The 16,980-nt window shown below is 41.2% G+C and overlaps 1 protein-coding gene across 1 annotated transcript in view; it reads left to right on the top strand.

Annotated features, from left to right (window-relative positions):
• LOC308397835 (SH3 and multiple ankyrin repeat domains protein 2-like) overlaps positions 1 to 16,980 on the top strand; it is a 320,516-nt gene that overhangs the window by 131,366 nt on the left and 172,170 nt on the right. The window contains exon 8 of the mRNA XM_080884021.1: positions 3,752 to 3,868. Coding sequence (XP_080740147.1) covers positions 3,752 to 3,868 — 117 coding nt within the window. The remainder of the gene's footprint in view (positions 1 to 3,751; positions 3,869 to 16,980) is intronic.

The following is a 16,980-nucleotide window of genomic DNA, read 5'->3' as shown; positions in this document are numbered from 1 at the left end:
TGTTCTTAGACGTGAGACCGGCTCCTTCTCATGGAAGAGAAGCACCCTGTTGGCGTAGTTGGAGGCTTTCTCTATCTGCTCCACCGCTCACCTTCAGGGTGTACAGTATGGTGGCCCGGTGGTTAGTACTGTTGCCTCACAGCAAAAAGCTCCTGACTTTCACTCTACCATCTCTACCTTTCTGTGTGAAGTTTCCATGAGTTCTCTCTGGTACTCCAGCTTCCTCCCACAGTCCAGAGGGTCAAAGTACAGGGACTGACATTCATATGGAAATAGATTCAGGATTGAAGTGACCATCACCTGCCTTCTGTATATGGATGACATCAAACTGTATGCCGGGAGTGGGCAAGACATCAACTCACTGATCCATGAGCATTGGCCAAATGGTTGCAAATATAGGGAAAGTGATCTGGACTGAATATATGGAGATACCAGAATCAGAATCAGAATCAGAATGGGGTTTATTGCCAAATGTTGAGCAGGTTTACAACATTAGGAAATTGCTGCGGTGCTTCAGTGCAAACATAGTGTCATAAATAGCACTTAAATAGACATGGAAAAAAATAAAAGTAGGGATAAGAATTAAAAGTGCTACGTGGAAAGATATGTGCATGAGATATACATGAGATATATACATGAGAATAAGAATTAAGAGTGCTACGTTGAAAGATATATACATGAGTGCAGGTGGTGATCAGTGCAAACATGGAATGATGCAGTGAACACAGCGTAGGGTCATGTGTTAGTAGCGGGAACAGTCATATGGTTATTGTTCATGTGTCCAACAGCAGAGGGGAAGAAACTGTTCTTATGGCGAGAGGTTCTGGTGCGAATGGACCGGAGCCTCCTGCCTGAGGGGAGCAGGTCAAACAGACTGTGTCCAGGGTGAGAAGGGTCAGCTGAGATCCGAGCTGCACGCCGCAATGTCCTGGAGGTGTACAGGTCCTGCAGAGATGGGAGTCTGCAGCCAATCACCTTCTCAGCAGAGCGCACAACACGCTGCAGTCTCTGTTTGTCCCTGATAGTGGCTCCAGCGTACCACACGGTGATGGAGGAGGTGAGGATGGACTCGATGATTGCAGTGTAGAACTGCATCATCGTCCGTGTTGGCAGGTTGAATTTCTTCAGCTGCCTCAGGAAGTACATCCTCTGCTGGGCTTTCTTGATGACGGAGGTGATGGTGGGCTCCCACTTCAGGTCCTGGGTGATGGTGGTACCCAGGAAGCGGAATGAGTCCACAGAGGTGATGGGGGTGTCAGTCAGGATGATGGGGGGGAGTGCGGCTGTGTGCTTCCTGAAGTCCACAATAATCTCCACTGTCTTCTGGGCATTCAGCACCAGGTTGTTGTGGCTGCACCAGGACACCAGACGTTCAACCTCCCTCCTGTAGGCAGACTCGTCCCCGTCCGAGATGAGTCCAATAACGGTGGTGTCATCTGCAAACTTGATTAGCTTGACAGACTGGTGGGTGGAGGTGCAGCAGTTGGTGTACAGGGAGAAGAGCAGAGGAGAAAGAACACAGCCCTGAGGGGAGCCGGTGCTGATGGTCCGGGAGTCAGAGACATTCTTTCCCAGCCTCACATGCTGCTTCCTGTCCGTCAGGAAGTCAGTGATCCACCGGCAGATGGGATCAGGCACATTCATCTGGGAAAGCTTGTCTCGGTCTGGAAGGATGGTGTTGAAGGCAGAGCTGAAGTCCACAAACAGGATCCTGGCGTAGGTTCCTGGGGAGTCCAGATGCTGCAGGATGAAGTGTAGGGCCATGTTGATGGCGTCGTCTACAGACCTGTTGGCTCTATATGCAAACTGCAGGGGGTCCAGGAGGGGGGCCGTGAGGGTCCTGAGATGGGAGAGAACTAGGCGCTCAAAAGACTTCATGACCACAGATGTCAGAGCCACGGGTCTGTAGTCATTTAGTCCAGTGGCAGGATAGTGGACAAAGAGAACAGTTATAAGTAGCTGAGTGTCCCACAGACCAATGGGAAGCATGATGAAGATGGACGGTCAGCCATAGCCAAATACCCACAAAAGCTAAGATAGATGCCAAGAAGGAAGCTCAAACAATAGGAATAAAATCTCCCCCCAAGATAAGCTGCTCAAAGTGTACATCACACAGCTGAAGACAAATTGTGATGTGAAATAGAAGTGGGAAGCACAGAGGCCCTGATCATGGCAGCATGAGAACAGGCCCCAAGCACCAGATCCAGAGAGGCAGGAGTCTGCCTACAGTCTGTCTCTAAGTGCATGGAGGCAACTGTTGTTGTAATTTGGTGCTAAATAAATGAAATTGAATTGAATTACCACAGCTGACAGACCCAAGTTCAGGCTGTGCAAAGGTGCCACAGAGAGTATTCAGCAAATAGTAGTAGGATGTAATCTGCCTCTCAGCGTTCACTGGGAGGAACAATCAAGTGGATGCAAAAGTGCACCGGAACATCTGCGGCACATGTGGATTAGGATATCCCCAATTCCTGATAGGAGACACCACCAAAGATGGTTGAGAACAGCGGGGCTAAGATCATGTGGGACCCCAGACAGAAGAGGAGCTGCTGGCAAACCAGTCAAACACAGTGGCAGCTGACAAGGAGCAGAAGATAGAATTTGCAATAGATGTGACAACCCAGCAGACATTACACAGCAGCATCAGAATGAAGAAGCACTGGAAAAAAGTCAAGTACCAGGAGCTGAAGTAACATCAGAAGCAGTTGGTAATAGGAGTGTTTTTGAGCCATAACCCCCAAAGAGTGGCTCCAGCCTAATGCAGGCACAGTATCTGTGTGTGTGTGTGTGTGTGTGTGTGTGTGTGTGTGTGTGTGTGTGTGTGTGTGTGTGTGTGTGTGTGTGTGTGTGTGTGTGTGTGTGTGTGTGTGTGTGTGTCATTCTGAATAAGGCCACTCTACATAGTGACTACTTTAGGTAATGTAAGTATGTTATGATGGTAAAACTTGTAATATTAGGATTCTTCACTTAGCAAAACATTTAATACAGAAAAATGTTCATGAGCTTGTTTAGTGCCAGATTTCATATGAGATCTCAGGGCTGGAGTCCCCAATGCTTCCCAGACCATTTTCCTTATTGTATTTGTTGGATTTCCCATGAGTGTTGGCTCCTGTGTCAAGTCTTTATTCAAAACAAATTTGGTGAATTTTGAAACAATTTTTCAAAATTCTGAACACGTGCACAGGACCACGTGCTCTAGGCTTTTCAATATTATATGTTACAAAAACGACAAAAAGATGAGCCCAGTGAAAGGGTTTAGATGCGTGATACTGAATACTGTAATAATGAATTTCTTTTCACTGTAACATGCTTTAGTTGATGAGCAGTTATTGATCTTCTCCTCTGACAGACCCATCAGTCTCTCAAAGAAGCTCCAGAGTAAATAGGCCATTTCACAATAAGCTCTTCCTCACACAATAACTGGCACCCGTCACTATAACTCCTAACTTCACTGATATTGACGAGGAAATTGGTTTATGAGCGCAGTAACTTCCTCCTCAGTCTGTTTTTTAACACCAGATGGCTTCATTTGTACATTCTGTTGCATTTTGATTTGCTATCGGATTTATTTAAGCCTTCCTCCTCTCATCCTATCCTTCCATCTTTTCATGACTGGGTTCAAACTGAGGGTACAGCTGCGTCTCATTTTGATGTTATCTCCTTTGCAGCACACTGACATCTAGTGTTGGAGGCATTTTACTGCAACTTCTCTCGAGTGGAAGCGTCAATTGACTTTTTTGTGTATGTGCAGGCTTGTCGTCATGGCCATGTGCAGCACCTGGAGCATCTGTTGTTCTATGGAGCAGACATGGGCGCCCAGAATGCCTCGGGAAATGCTGCTCTACACATCTGTGCCCTATACAACCAGGTGAGCCGTGGGCGATTACATATGTTGACAGTTCATGAACTGGAGCTCTATTAGGGTTAATGTAGATTTAATATTGATTTCTTATTCAAATCCATTTTCAGGGTATTTTTTTGGCATTTTAACATTTTTGCCACTCTGAGTGTCTTATTCATACGTGCAGGCACACAGTGCCGTAAAAACATTTTTGCCCCGTTCCTGATTTTTAATATTAGTCAGAGATAACCTATGCAAATAGGTGTGAAATGATGATTTCATTTATTAAGGGAAAAAACTTTCCAAACCTCTTTCCCTGTGTGAAACAGTAAAGGAGTGATTTGGCCAGAATCCACACATTAGGTGTGACTCACTCACAGACAGTATGCTCTCATCACAGTTTCTATAACAGGCACATCAGAGGCACAAGTAAATGTGTACGTGCACCCTCTAGATCAGAGACAAAGTTGTGGTGAAAGAGAGAGGAAGTGCAATATTTAAATGCACCTAAATGCTGCAAAATTTGCGGCATTTGCAAATTTGCAAAGATTTGCAGCTAAACCATCAGTCGTCTATTTTGCATGGGTTACTTTTGCTTTATGCCTGGCGTCTCCATTTGTGTTAAATTTGTGAGTAAAAATTGTGTTTCCAGCCAAAGACACAATCCTTTGGGATTGCATCAGGGATGGTATCTGGTGTAAAACTCTAGCTTTTATACTAGAAGTAGTAGCTTCTGAATTTAGCTGTGTGCTAATAAAAACAATCATTTGAAAGTTTGAGCTTACTCTGTGTCTTATTCTCTGCTTAAAACATGTAGGTTAATTATTTTATATACACACATTGAGTGTGTATTTTGTGTGTTCTGTGGTTGGTATATTCCTGGTGCTACACCTACAGCCTGGCTTATTTTGAAATCCATCTGCTATTCAGATTGGTTGATCCCACATTTTTGTGGTTTGTGAATCTGGATAACTTTCATTTTAAATACGCATTAATGTTGTGACTGTTGTGTTGTATTACATTAGTTTTGCATTACTCTGTAAGATGGCTGAGATGCATTGTCACATAATTATAAATTAAGTGAATCAAATCTCTGTCCTAATGAGGAAAAACTGGATATTTTTGTTCAAGAACACAAAAATAAAAGCAACAAGCTCAAAACATATTTAACAGCAAAGGAACAAAAACGTTGTCTATGAAGCTACAAACCTGACTTGTCATTACTGCTTCTGTACCCGTTGACGTTCAAGCTCTGGCAGCTGGCTGGTCTCAACTCAGTATCACGGCAAAGGGTCTAATGCCCACCCTGTGTGTGTCGTGCTTTGCTTCTCATTAGCATGAGATGGGAAAGCATGCTTAAGTTGGAATATGCTCCAGTACAAGTGGAGGTGGCTATTTTGTTTCAAGCTAATTCCAAAGACCATGGGAAAGCATTTAGAGAGACGTCACTGAGACATTTACATGAAAACACACATTATCCACCTAGCATAATTGTTTATATGACAAAGTGACACTGACATTACTTGGTCATTAGCGACTTCTTGGCTTTAAATATTGGCTCCCCCTGCTGGTACTGCAAATTCAGTATGCATGTCCATTTCAAGTACAAATGGTTTACCAGCATGTTTATTACACGCTTTGCCGTGATACAATATTCCAGCTTTAACATCATTCTGGAATATTTGCCATTTTGTGTAAGCATGCTGTCCATGCTAGTGCTTGAAAGAGTTTATATCATGTCAGCGGAAGTGGATAGTTCTTTATGTCCTGGGTGTACTTTGCACCATCGTATTGTTGTCCTTTCATTTAATAATTGGGGCGATCGTGGCTCAAGAGTTGGGAATTCGCCTTGTAATTGGAAGGTTGCCGGTTCGAGCCCTGGCTTGGACAGTCTCGGTTGTTGTGTCCTTGGGCAAGACACTTCACCCGTTGCCTACTGGTGGTGGTCAGAAGGCCCGGTGGTGCCAGTGTCCGGCAGCCTCGCCTCCGTCAATGCGCCCCAGGGTGGCTGTGGCTACAATGTAGCTGCCATCACCAGTGTGTGAATGTGTGGATGACTGGTTGTGTAAAGCGCTTTGGGGTCCTTAGGGACTTTTAAAGCGCTATATAAATACAGGTCATTTACCGTTTAATAAAGCTTTAAGTAATATTCATTACTGCTCAGAAGCTGCAGACAGCTCGTTTCTCCTTAATGCACACGCACTGAAGTCAGCTGATTGCAGAACAAGAAAAAAGACATATGAACCATTCCCCAACTCCAATGACAGGTTCATAAGATTAGTGCAATGGGAAATTTAGTTACATTGTACTTCTTATCTCTTCATAGCCTAAATTTAATGATAATCATTTCACATTTTCCAGTCTTGATGAAAAAGTTCATTTTCGATTCTGCCACTTCTGTGTGAGAGGTATACAGTTCTCCATTACACGACAGATAACACTGAAAGCTATGAAGAGGGATTAGTTTTCATTTAGCACATTTCAGATGTTTAATGATTTGACCACCAACACATCCAGAGAATTACATGTGAATTTTGTCAGAAGTTGTACATTTATCAGTTCTAAATTGTAAGCTCCAAATAATTCTGCTACTCTGTTACAAAGAATTTTTCAGTAGCAGTTCTTGGACCTAACCAATATGTTCTAAGCATTTAAAAAGAGTTAGTTTTCAAATGAAAGGTGACTATTTAAATCCTTTCAGCTTTCCTGTTATTTTTACAAGAGACTGTGTTCTTTATGGACAACAGCTTAAAACTCCATATCAGTATATGAACCATATGCATAGTGAAGTTGTCAGTGGGGTTTGGAGTGCGGTTGTTGGGGTGGTGATGCTTGTGGTTGGAGGAAGGATTGCAGAGAACAGATGAAATTTGTACATACACTACCTCTGTTCACCTTTGGGCAGCGGTGTCCAGTGGTGTACACATTAAGTTAATTGATCATTCTAAACTGGCCTTGGATGTGAGACAGATAAAGTGCTTTAAGTGCATAGAATAAAGTGCTGTAGTAATATAGAGTGTGGCTCTGTGGTGTGATAGTTTTCTTTATGTGCAAAAGATTTCAAGACATAATCTAGGGGGCCCAAAACCAATGTACTCTGAGTGCCAGTCCCAAACCCAGACACATGGGAAGGCATCTGGTATAAAATCAGTGCCACAGCAAACATTCATCTGCAGGGTGATGTGCTGAGAAAAATCCAAAAGAAGCTTATAAATGTATGATTGAATGTGACATGTGGTCCGAATTTGGTCTGAGCAGTCACTGAGACTAAAGTTTGCTATATAATGTCGATTCTATTTCCTCATTAACTTGCTCTATAATTTGGGGGTTGGGGAATCTTTTCTTCTGTAAAACAGCCTAGCCAAGGTTCTCAAAGTGTGACCCGATAAGCTCCTTTTCCATTACTACCTACTCAGATCGACTTGCCATGGTTCACCATGGTTTTCAGGGTTTTTCCATTACGTCATACCACCTGGTACCACGTATTAAAAAGTACCTGCTCGGCCGGGGTTCCGAATATGTGAACCAAATTTTTTGAAACCCAGAAACGGGGAAAATGGCCACAAAAAACAACGCCATGATCCCCGAGTCTGACAAGAAGCCACAGACCGAGCAGCAGGTATATTCTTGCCTTGATGTCCACCTTTGTTGCAGCGTTCATGTCGCATATTAATTACGTCATGGGATGCTCGGACGCAGACCAAACCTTTGTAACAATGAAAAATAGATTTCAATAAACAGCCACCTCACTAATGGGTCAAAAACGAAAACCTATTCAAAACTTATAACGTAGGGGTGTCAAATGTTTAAGATCTTGGTGTCTTCCGTTGATCCAATTCAGGCTTGGGGGTGGGCTGGAGCCTGTCCCAGCTGCCATAGTGTGAGAGGCACAGTACACCCTGGACACATCACTGGATTATCACACAGGGACAGACAGCTATTCAAATTCACATGCCACACTTATGGCTAATTAAAATCACCAATTAAGCCAACCCAAGCAACTGCATGTGGACACTTAAAAAACTTTCACACATACAGCTTTTGAAATTGAGCAGTTGCAGCATTATTATTGTTAGTTATTTTTGTAACATCTGGTCGAAATATAAAATCACTCTTCACCAGTGTTGGGTAAGTTACTTTAAAATAGTAACTTAGTTACATTACTAGTTACTTCTCTCAAAAGTAACTCAGTTACTTCAAGTTACTCGTTACTTTCAAAGTAACTAGTTACTAGGGAAAGTAACTTTGGTTTTACTCAGAATTCTCTTGTTAATGTGTTGCTTCCATAACTTTGCAGTCTTCTAGCTTGCTTACTTGCCACAGTGCACTGTGCCACCTACCAATAGAAAGGAAAAGATAATGTGCATATTTCCACGAGAGAAATCCCACGCCTGGACCGTCATTGACTGCTGCCATGATTCTAGCCTACGTCACAGCGTCATGTGCGCCTTTTACATCCAACACAAAAACTGCAGTCGTGGTGCTTTCGATTGTACTCAGAACTCGGAAATTCTGCCTTCTGAATAGGAAGATGTAGGTAACACCAGACTGCAGATGAGCTGCATACAGGGCTGGACTGGGACAGAAAATTGGCCCGGGCATTTTGACTAGAGACCGGCCGCCATTATAGCAAAAATCATAAAGCCTTTGAATGAAAATAAACACTGTTGTGACAGTGATGTACACTGTTTTGATGGTATATATGCATCAATCTATCAATCGTTTGTTGTAAGATTCAGATAATTATTTTTTAAAAGCTAGATATTTTAAATGAGAATAAGAAAGAAAAGTATTTATTTGTGCCCCCCTCTCCCTGTTAATGCCCTACATGCCCCCCTGGCAACACTTTGCTAGATCCGCACCTGCACAGTTACCAGCTGTCAGCTACTTAGAAAAGGATCCTGGGGTTATTTGTCTCTCAGAAACAGTTCATAACTTCCCTTCAACTCATTCATGTCACCTAAAAGGTAAACCTGTTTCTCCATCACAGCTCTGATGATTCAGTAAGGACATCTCCTGGTTTCATCTTCATGTTTCCCTCTCATCACATAACCAAACCATATCATGACCAGCAGCTTTTACAGCTGTGGCTCCAGCAAACATCAGCTGATACTAGAAATTAATATTAAATAAATTCTAACAACAGCTGATCAAGCTTAAACGTGCTGCTGTTGTTTAGCGTGACATCCGCTGGTTTCCTCTTTCGGCGCAAAGTGAGCGATAAACAAACAAGAGAGCTGATCAGCTGATCACTGATCAGTTTTCATGATTGAAGTAGAAACAGGAGAGGGAGGGGGGAGAATGAGAGAAGAAGAGGCAGCTGTGCAGCAAAGACACAGAATAACTCCAGCTTTGTGCCTTTTTCATTGTAGCTGAATTACGGGACAAACTGTTCCTTTTCACCTCAATAAGAAACGCGTAATATTTTCTCTGAATACCAGACGGGACGGTTGGCAACTCTAATAACTTATGAACAAAATAAAAGTTCAACATCATTAACTTCATAGCACCACCCAGCTGTATAGAAACTCCGTCATGCTAGCTAGCACGCAGTACGGAAAAAGTCAGAATAACGAAAATAAACTCCACCTAAACTTGGTTTATATCTGACCCAGAGAGACTGCAGGTCATAACTTCTTACCTGAAGTTCAGTTCACACTTGGACCGGCGGCCGCCTCGGGTCTCTTTTCCTTCTGTGGCCCTTTTCCTTCATCCACCTGCTGGCCTCCACCACTTGCTAATGTTACTGAATCTGTGGAAGCTCCGCGATAGCCACCACACGAAGTAACGAGTAACGAGCCTATCTAAATCCCAGTAACGACTAACGCGTTCCTGATTTTGGCATAATAACTAGTTACCGTGCTCGTTACCACAATAATAACGTAGTTACTGTAACGCGTTACTTAATAACGCGTTAGTCCCAACACTGCTCTTCACTTTGTATACACTTTGACTGCTGTGCAATAATGTTTGCATTACCACGCCAGGTAATGGGGTGCATTTTATTAAAAAACTCAAAGTATTAATGTCTTCACTACAATGTTCACAATTTGCCTCCATATGTAGAGTTATTTATCAATGGATAAATAAATATGTCTTAAATTTTAGATTCCTCAAAGTAGCCACCCTTTGCTTTGTTGACAGCACTGCAAACTCGTGGTCTTCTCTCAGTAAGCGTCATGATGCAGTCCCCTGAAATTGTTTCCCTTCACAGGTGTGCATTATCAGGGTTCATTTGTGGAGTTTCTTGCCTTCCTAATGGGGTTGGGACCATCAGTTGTGTTGTGCAGAAGTCAGGTTGGTACACAGCTGACAGCTCTAGTTGACAACTGTTAGAATTCATATTATGGCAAGAACCAATCAGCTAAGTGAAGGGAAATGACAGTCCATCATTACATTTAAGAACTGAAGGTCAGTCAGTTAGTCTGGAAAATTTCTGAAACTTTGAACGTGTCTCCAAGTACACTGACAAAAACCATCAAGAGCTACAATAATACTGGCTCACATGAGGACCGCCCCAAGCACCTCAGATCAGAGCCCAGATAAATGCCACACGGTGTTCCAGTAGCAGACATATTTCTACATCAATGGCTCAGAGGAGACTGCATGAATCAGGCCTTCATGACCAAATAGCTGCTAAGAAACCACGACTAAGGAAAAGCAACAAGCAGAAGAGATTTGTTTGGGCAAAGAAACACGAGGTATGGACATTAGACCAGTGAAAAATCTGATGAGTCCAAATTTGAGATCTTTGGTTCCACCCACCGTGTCTTTGTACAACACAGAAAAGGTGACCAGATGACCTCTACACCCATGAAGCTTCATGAGCTTCCCTTAATGAGCGCAACAAAGCAGAAAACCAAAGCAAAGGGTGGCTACTTTGAAGAATCTAAAATATAAAACATTTCACACTTCTTTGCTTACTATATGCCTTCAGTGAGAATCTACAATGTCATGAAAATAAAGGAAAACCGTTATATGAGAAGGTGTGTCCAAACTTTTGACTTGTTGTGTAGGTGTACAAAAAAGTGTTTGTGTGAGTGGGTGAATGAGGCATGTTGTCAAGTAGAGTAGAAAAGCCCTGTGTAAGTATCATACCATTTACCAACTCTGACAGCCCTAACTAGTTTTAACCTAATGGTTGCATACAGTATATGATCATTTCTCTGTTATACTGTATAAAAGTCTTTCAACTGGAAAAAATAAGAAAAGAAAAGGTGGCCGTGAATGCAACCCTCTATTTCCTGCTGACAGGTACATTACAGTATCTCACTGAACTGATTTAACTATTTTAAATGCTGTGTGCTCCTGTGTGCTAATATATGCACTCCTGCTTTTGTTGCTGACTCCACCGTTTTCGGTTCTGCTATGACTGCATACAAACTGAATACAGTGTGATTTCCTTCCCTTTTGTAGCAGTCTCTTTACAAGTTTTTCATCATGGAAATGATGTTCTGATGTTGAACTATGGGCGCCTGGTGTATCCCAGGAGTATACCGTCCTGAAATCGTAACTTTTAACTCTACATTATTTGTGACAGCAGCCTCTCAGTTTTTCTTTTTCTTTTCTTGGCTCTTATTATCTTGATTGCCAATGGTTTAGGCAGTCTCTCATTTACCATGTGATAGAAATGACAAATGGGACAAAAGCTTAAAAGTCAATTTCACTGTGATGATCTACAAAAACACTGTTCTCCTCATCATTCCACATCATGTCTCAGGAGCAGAAAGAGATATGGATGTAAACTGCAACTTAATAGGTTGGCTGAGGCATGCACATACACTTACTTGGATGTGGAGCCACTTCACCCCTCGTCTAAGACGTTTCTTTAGTTCTCTTGCTAGGATGATAATTGTAGTTGAATTTAGCAATAATCTGAATTTCAAAAACAAGTGTGGCTGTTTTTCTGAATGGGCTTGAGCAAAGCACAGTGGAAGGCATGTTTCTTCATTAGCTTGAACATGCACACATTCTAGCTTATTTTGACTTGCTTGCACATAAATACACACATAGGCACACACGCACTGCTGTTACAAATAGCTCCCAAGAAAAGCACACAAGTGGAAAATATATTTTGAGGATTTTTTAAATGTTTATATCTTCCAAGTGCAGTGGGATTTGTACTGAGTAGCAAAAAATAGCTCGTATCTGTTGATAAGTCTAACTGAATGTGCACAGATTGGATTTCAAAGACCACTCTGCTTAAACCTATCTTTATACTCTTTATCTAAAGGTCAGCAGTGCCCTCTAACACTTGTTTGTAAAGCCAGTCATCTGAGACCATTTAACACATTGACCTTGGAGTGGGGCCAGTTAAGCAGAGAAGTACTGCTTTGAATAAAAAGCAGCCCACTGATTTATTTGTATCAAAGCAAGAAATCACTGCCTTTTAAATCCAATCTTTACCAAAGGAAACAGATATGACATTGATCTGCAAATGAGAAACTAAAGCAATGTTTTAGTCTCTCTTTACCTGTGGATTTATTCTTTTCCATTCACCTGGCTGCTGTCATTTTTAAAGAAGTGGAAAACCTTGGAACCTTTTGACTTCTGAGGCACAGTGAGGTGAACTGGTGTGAGAAGAAAGACTGTTTGATGATAATTTTTTACACCACCCTTGTTATGAGGGGAAAACAGGGGTGGATGAAACCATCTTCTGGTTGGTCAAAGTAGCCATTCATGTTACCCGAATCCTCCAATCAATTCCTTTCTAATTAGTTTTGTTACCACATTAATTTCATCTTCCTCTGTCTCTTCGTCATGTCTCCACAGCTAGTGCTAACAGCAACAGACTCATGTGACAGTGAGGCCTGGTTACTAGCTGTTGCCGGTACTAATGTTCTGACAGTTAACATGTTGGTCTATTATTAGTTTCTTTTTATTGTTTTCTCTCAGCTTTTCAGCTCCACTTCTTCCAAACTAAACTTTTTTCCACAAGCTGCGTGAGCACGCAGCGAAGGTAGGGGAGAGACCAGTCGCTGAGAGATTTGTTTGGCCAATCCAGTGTCAGTAATGAAAATGACAAAATGGTAGTTCTAAATAAATTCTAAATGCATTTAGGACGTTTTTACTCACTTTGTCTCTTCCATGATGTTATTTCTCTCTCCAACAACATAGGTTACAATTACATTAGCATGACCAATTATGCAAATTAGGCGATGACATCATTTAGCGACTTCTAACGATTTTTAGGACAGCCACTAGAGATTTTCCTTACTGAAGAGTTGGCAACACTGCATCAAATTAGCAAAGGTGAGGAAGCAAATGTTCTACACTGCTCTTTGCACCCATAGCTCTGCTAAGCAGACCTTTTTTAAAAAGTCCTTGTGCTTGTAAAATTATATTTATCTTCAGTATTCACTCACGTAAATTTACATCATGGATATATGAATAATATGAAAGGACACTGCAGTTAAAAGGACATTTGATCCTCTCAGTGTGCACCAGAGGACACTACCTGTTGAAGGTGCTAACACAGCTAATGCTAGTATCGCTGGTGTAGCCCCACTCTTGTAGGCTCATTTTAGCTTTTGAAAATATTACATACCAGCAATACTAGCTAGCTGCCATTTTTAGTAAGCTAATGTGCTCTTTATAAATAAAACGTCAACCACCTCAAATTGTTAAAACCACCAACAAGCCCTGTTACACTGACATCATTTTGCAGCAATGGCTACAAACTACAGCCTTTATAATAATGATTAAAATGCTGTCTCATCATTTCAGATGTTACCACATAGCTTTTCTGCAGGAGTTGAAAGAACTGTGATAACATGATTAAAATGATGTCACTAACATGACTTAGAGATAACATGATTTATCTTGTTGAACTTCGTCTGGAAACATTTCAGGCCTCTTCAAAATATGTTTAAATTCATCATTATTGAATCGAAACAATGAATAGGATTGAAGCACTACTGAACGCCGAGCCATCAAAGGGTAAAATACCACGAGTGGGGTAACGTTTTGTAGCTGTACCTACACCCAGTGAACTGTTTTATTAGAAATTTGTAGAAATTCTGTATAGTCTGTGTGCATAATGTTTCTGGATATTGTGATGTACATATGTATAATATATAATGTATAATCATTTTCAGAGATCATAATACAAGTTGCGTTATTAAATCACTGATGATATTTTCATTGATTGTTATTTTTAAATAATCTTGTGTGTGTAGGTTTGTTTGTGGATGTCACATTGGACTCCCCTGGGGGATGAGGGCACACTCACATCTGTTCTGGTGTTACACCTTTGGCAGATGAATCAGCCTTTTGGCACCTGGCACACACATAAGAAAAGCAGCAACCTGGACTTTATTCTCCTTTAAGTCACAGTTACAATAATTCCTAGAGACCTGGATAAAGTTATTAAGACGGATGTCTGTAGCTTGGACAGCTTGGACATTTAGTTGTTTCAGGAGTTATATTAAAGTTATTGATACAAATGAATGTTTGCTTTCATTTTGCATTATGTTGTGAATACCAGAAGGTTACTGGTTGTTGAGAAGAGATCAAATCACTACAGTCATACAAATTTCAACGTGCAGACGAGGTAGATTCAACCGAATTTGGTCACTAAAGAGCTTAAAAATATATGAAATGTTTCCTCCCCTGAAAACTGAAACGTCAAACTTACTTAGTTACGTAACACATAACACATGATGCTCCTAAGACCTGAACTCTTGTTTATTGTTTGCATGTTTAACTTCTGTAAGGTATTTTGGCTTAATTGGATCTGATAAGTTTAAAAAACTGAGCATCAACTTTGAACAGAAAGGACGGCATAAAGTTGCTGATGATGTTCTTTAATATGCAAAATTAAGTATAGTTGTTGCATGGAAGATGTAAAACAGCTTTTTCTCTGTGTCAGGATTGAGCTATATTTCAAAGGAAATTATCATGTGCATTACTCCACAGCTGCTGATGAGTAAAAACATCATTTCAACCGTGCAAAGTACACAATGGAACGATACATGTCAGATGCAGACGTGGAAAAAGTACTTACATGCTTACTTAAGCAGAAGTACAGACATCTGTGTTGAAAAGTACTCCAGTAAAAACTGAAGCGCTGAATCAATTTCTTTACTCGTGTAAAAGTGCAAAAGTAAAGGCTAAGAAAGGAAAAAGTAGTCCTTGAAGGACGTTTCTACCATCGACTTTTATGCAAAAGTAACTGAACCTTGTGCTATATTAAAGATGATTATAAAATACTATTAGTACAACAACTGTTTTCTGTTGCCTGCATTGTAGAGAGTAAAATGAGCACCGCACATTCAGCAGCGGTGGGAGCGTAGTATTGGTTGTAGTGGTTCAGCGTGGGGAAAAGAATCAGAGCTCTTCAGTAGATTTTCTTAGTGTACAGGCTGTGATCAGCTGACCTGCTGCTCTCTGTGTATTTAGACTGAATTCAACAAGATGTAAGCAGATGTTTCATGTTTGAAGCGGGTGTTTCACAGCTGTCTTGGCTGATTTCCATTTCCTACAGTAACAGTATACTTTTGATTTTGTCTTTATACTAGACACTATACAAATGTTACAACAGTGGAATTTAGTAAATTAGTCTAAGTGTCATCAACTTAAATGCAAATTATTCTTCTATATTTGATGTAACCAAACGCTGACCATGAGCGTCACAGCCACCGTGGACCTGTCCAACACAGAGCCTCATCAAGTCAGGTTTATTTATTTATATAGCACATTTTAAAACAACAGGGTTGATCAAAGTGCTTAACAATCAGCAAAAAAACAGCGAGACATTAAAAGGCAACGGTATGCGGTATTTGACAGGGAGCCAGTGTAAATTAGCTAGAACTGGGGTGATGTGATTATACTTTCTAGAACCTGTTAGAAGATGTGCAGCAGCATTTTGAACTAACTGCAGACGGTAGAGAGAAGAATGATTGAGGCCCAGGTATAAAGAGTTACAGTAGTCCAGTCTAGAGGTGATAAATGCATGAATACGTTTTTCAAGTACTTTCACTGGAAGATAGGGCTTCGCCTTTGATATCAAACGTAACTGGTAGAAGCTATTTTTTACCACTGAGGACACTTGTTTATCTAATTTAAGAGAGCTATCCAAAAACACTCCGAGGTTTCTTACCATGTGAGAGAGAGCTGCTGTTGGCCTTCTACCGCTCCTCAGTGGGGAGCGTGCTCTCCTGCTGACTGGGTGTTTGATATACACTACTGAGAACAGGAAGGCTACGCAGAGGCTAATTAGCACCTCCCAAAAAATAATTGGTTGCCACCTCTGGAGGCCATTGCCAATCCTTGCATCTCAGGAGAACCAGGGCGCTCAAATGTGGCCACTTGCACCCCGCCCACCTGCTCTTTGACCCGCTGCCCTCTGCTCAGCACCTCATGTTAATCAGGTTCCACACTAGTGATGGGATTTCCGGCTCTTTTTAGAGAATCAGCTCTTTTGGCTCCGAACCGGCTCTTCAGGTTGTTTTGTTGCCTTAATTAATTTATTATTAACAATAATATAAAATTATGCACAAAAGGAATTACTAATGTAAAAAAGTGGTTTTATTTATATATGTTTATATATAAATATATGTCGTGGCCCCTAAAGACAAAGCACGTACAAACTCCAAAACACATTTCTAGCTTTAACTGAACTTCAAAACAGAGCTACTAGATCACTTAAATTACACAATTGAAAGCATATGTGTATGGTTTGTGTATTTATACACAGGCACTCATATATATTCAAATAATTTAAACAAATGTTCATTTACCTGTTATTACCACACACCAAATCCGGTCGTTGGTACTTGCTGGCTTGTGTAGCCACTAGGTAACAAAAGCTCAACACTGCCCCCTAGCATCCTGGAGCACTTCTGTTGTCTTTTGTACGTGTTTTGAAGTTTGTATGTGCTTTGTCTGTAGGGGCCACCGTAAATATACTTTTATTTATTCACTCCACATAAAATGTAATAAATAAATCATATAATACAAAAAACAACTATTCACATTTCAACTTTTAACTACCGTAATTGTCGGGCTATAAGCCGCCACTTTTTGCACCAGCTTTGAACCCTGCGGCTTTTAGTCAGGTGCGGCTTTTCTATGGATTGTCCATGATTTTTGTCATATCGTAAGACGATTTGTTTTGTTTGTTCTGCTGTTGTACGGCA

This window comes from Rhamphochromis sp. 'chilingali', assembly GCF_963969265.1.
Source record: "Rhamphochromis sp. 'chilingali' genome assembly, chromosome: 6".
NCBI lineage: Eukaryota > Metazoa > Chordata > Actinopteri > Cichliformes > Cichlidae > Rhamphochromis > Rhamphochromis sp. 'chilingali'.
The sequence above is the reverse complement of the archived record's forward strand: the minus strand, read 5'-3'. Positions and strand labels throughout refer to the sequence as shown.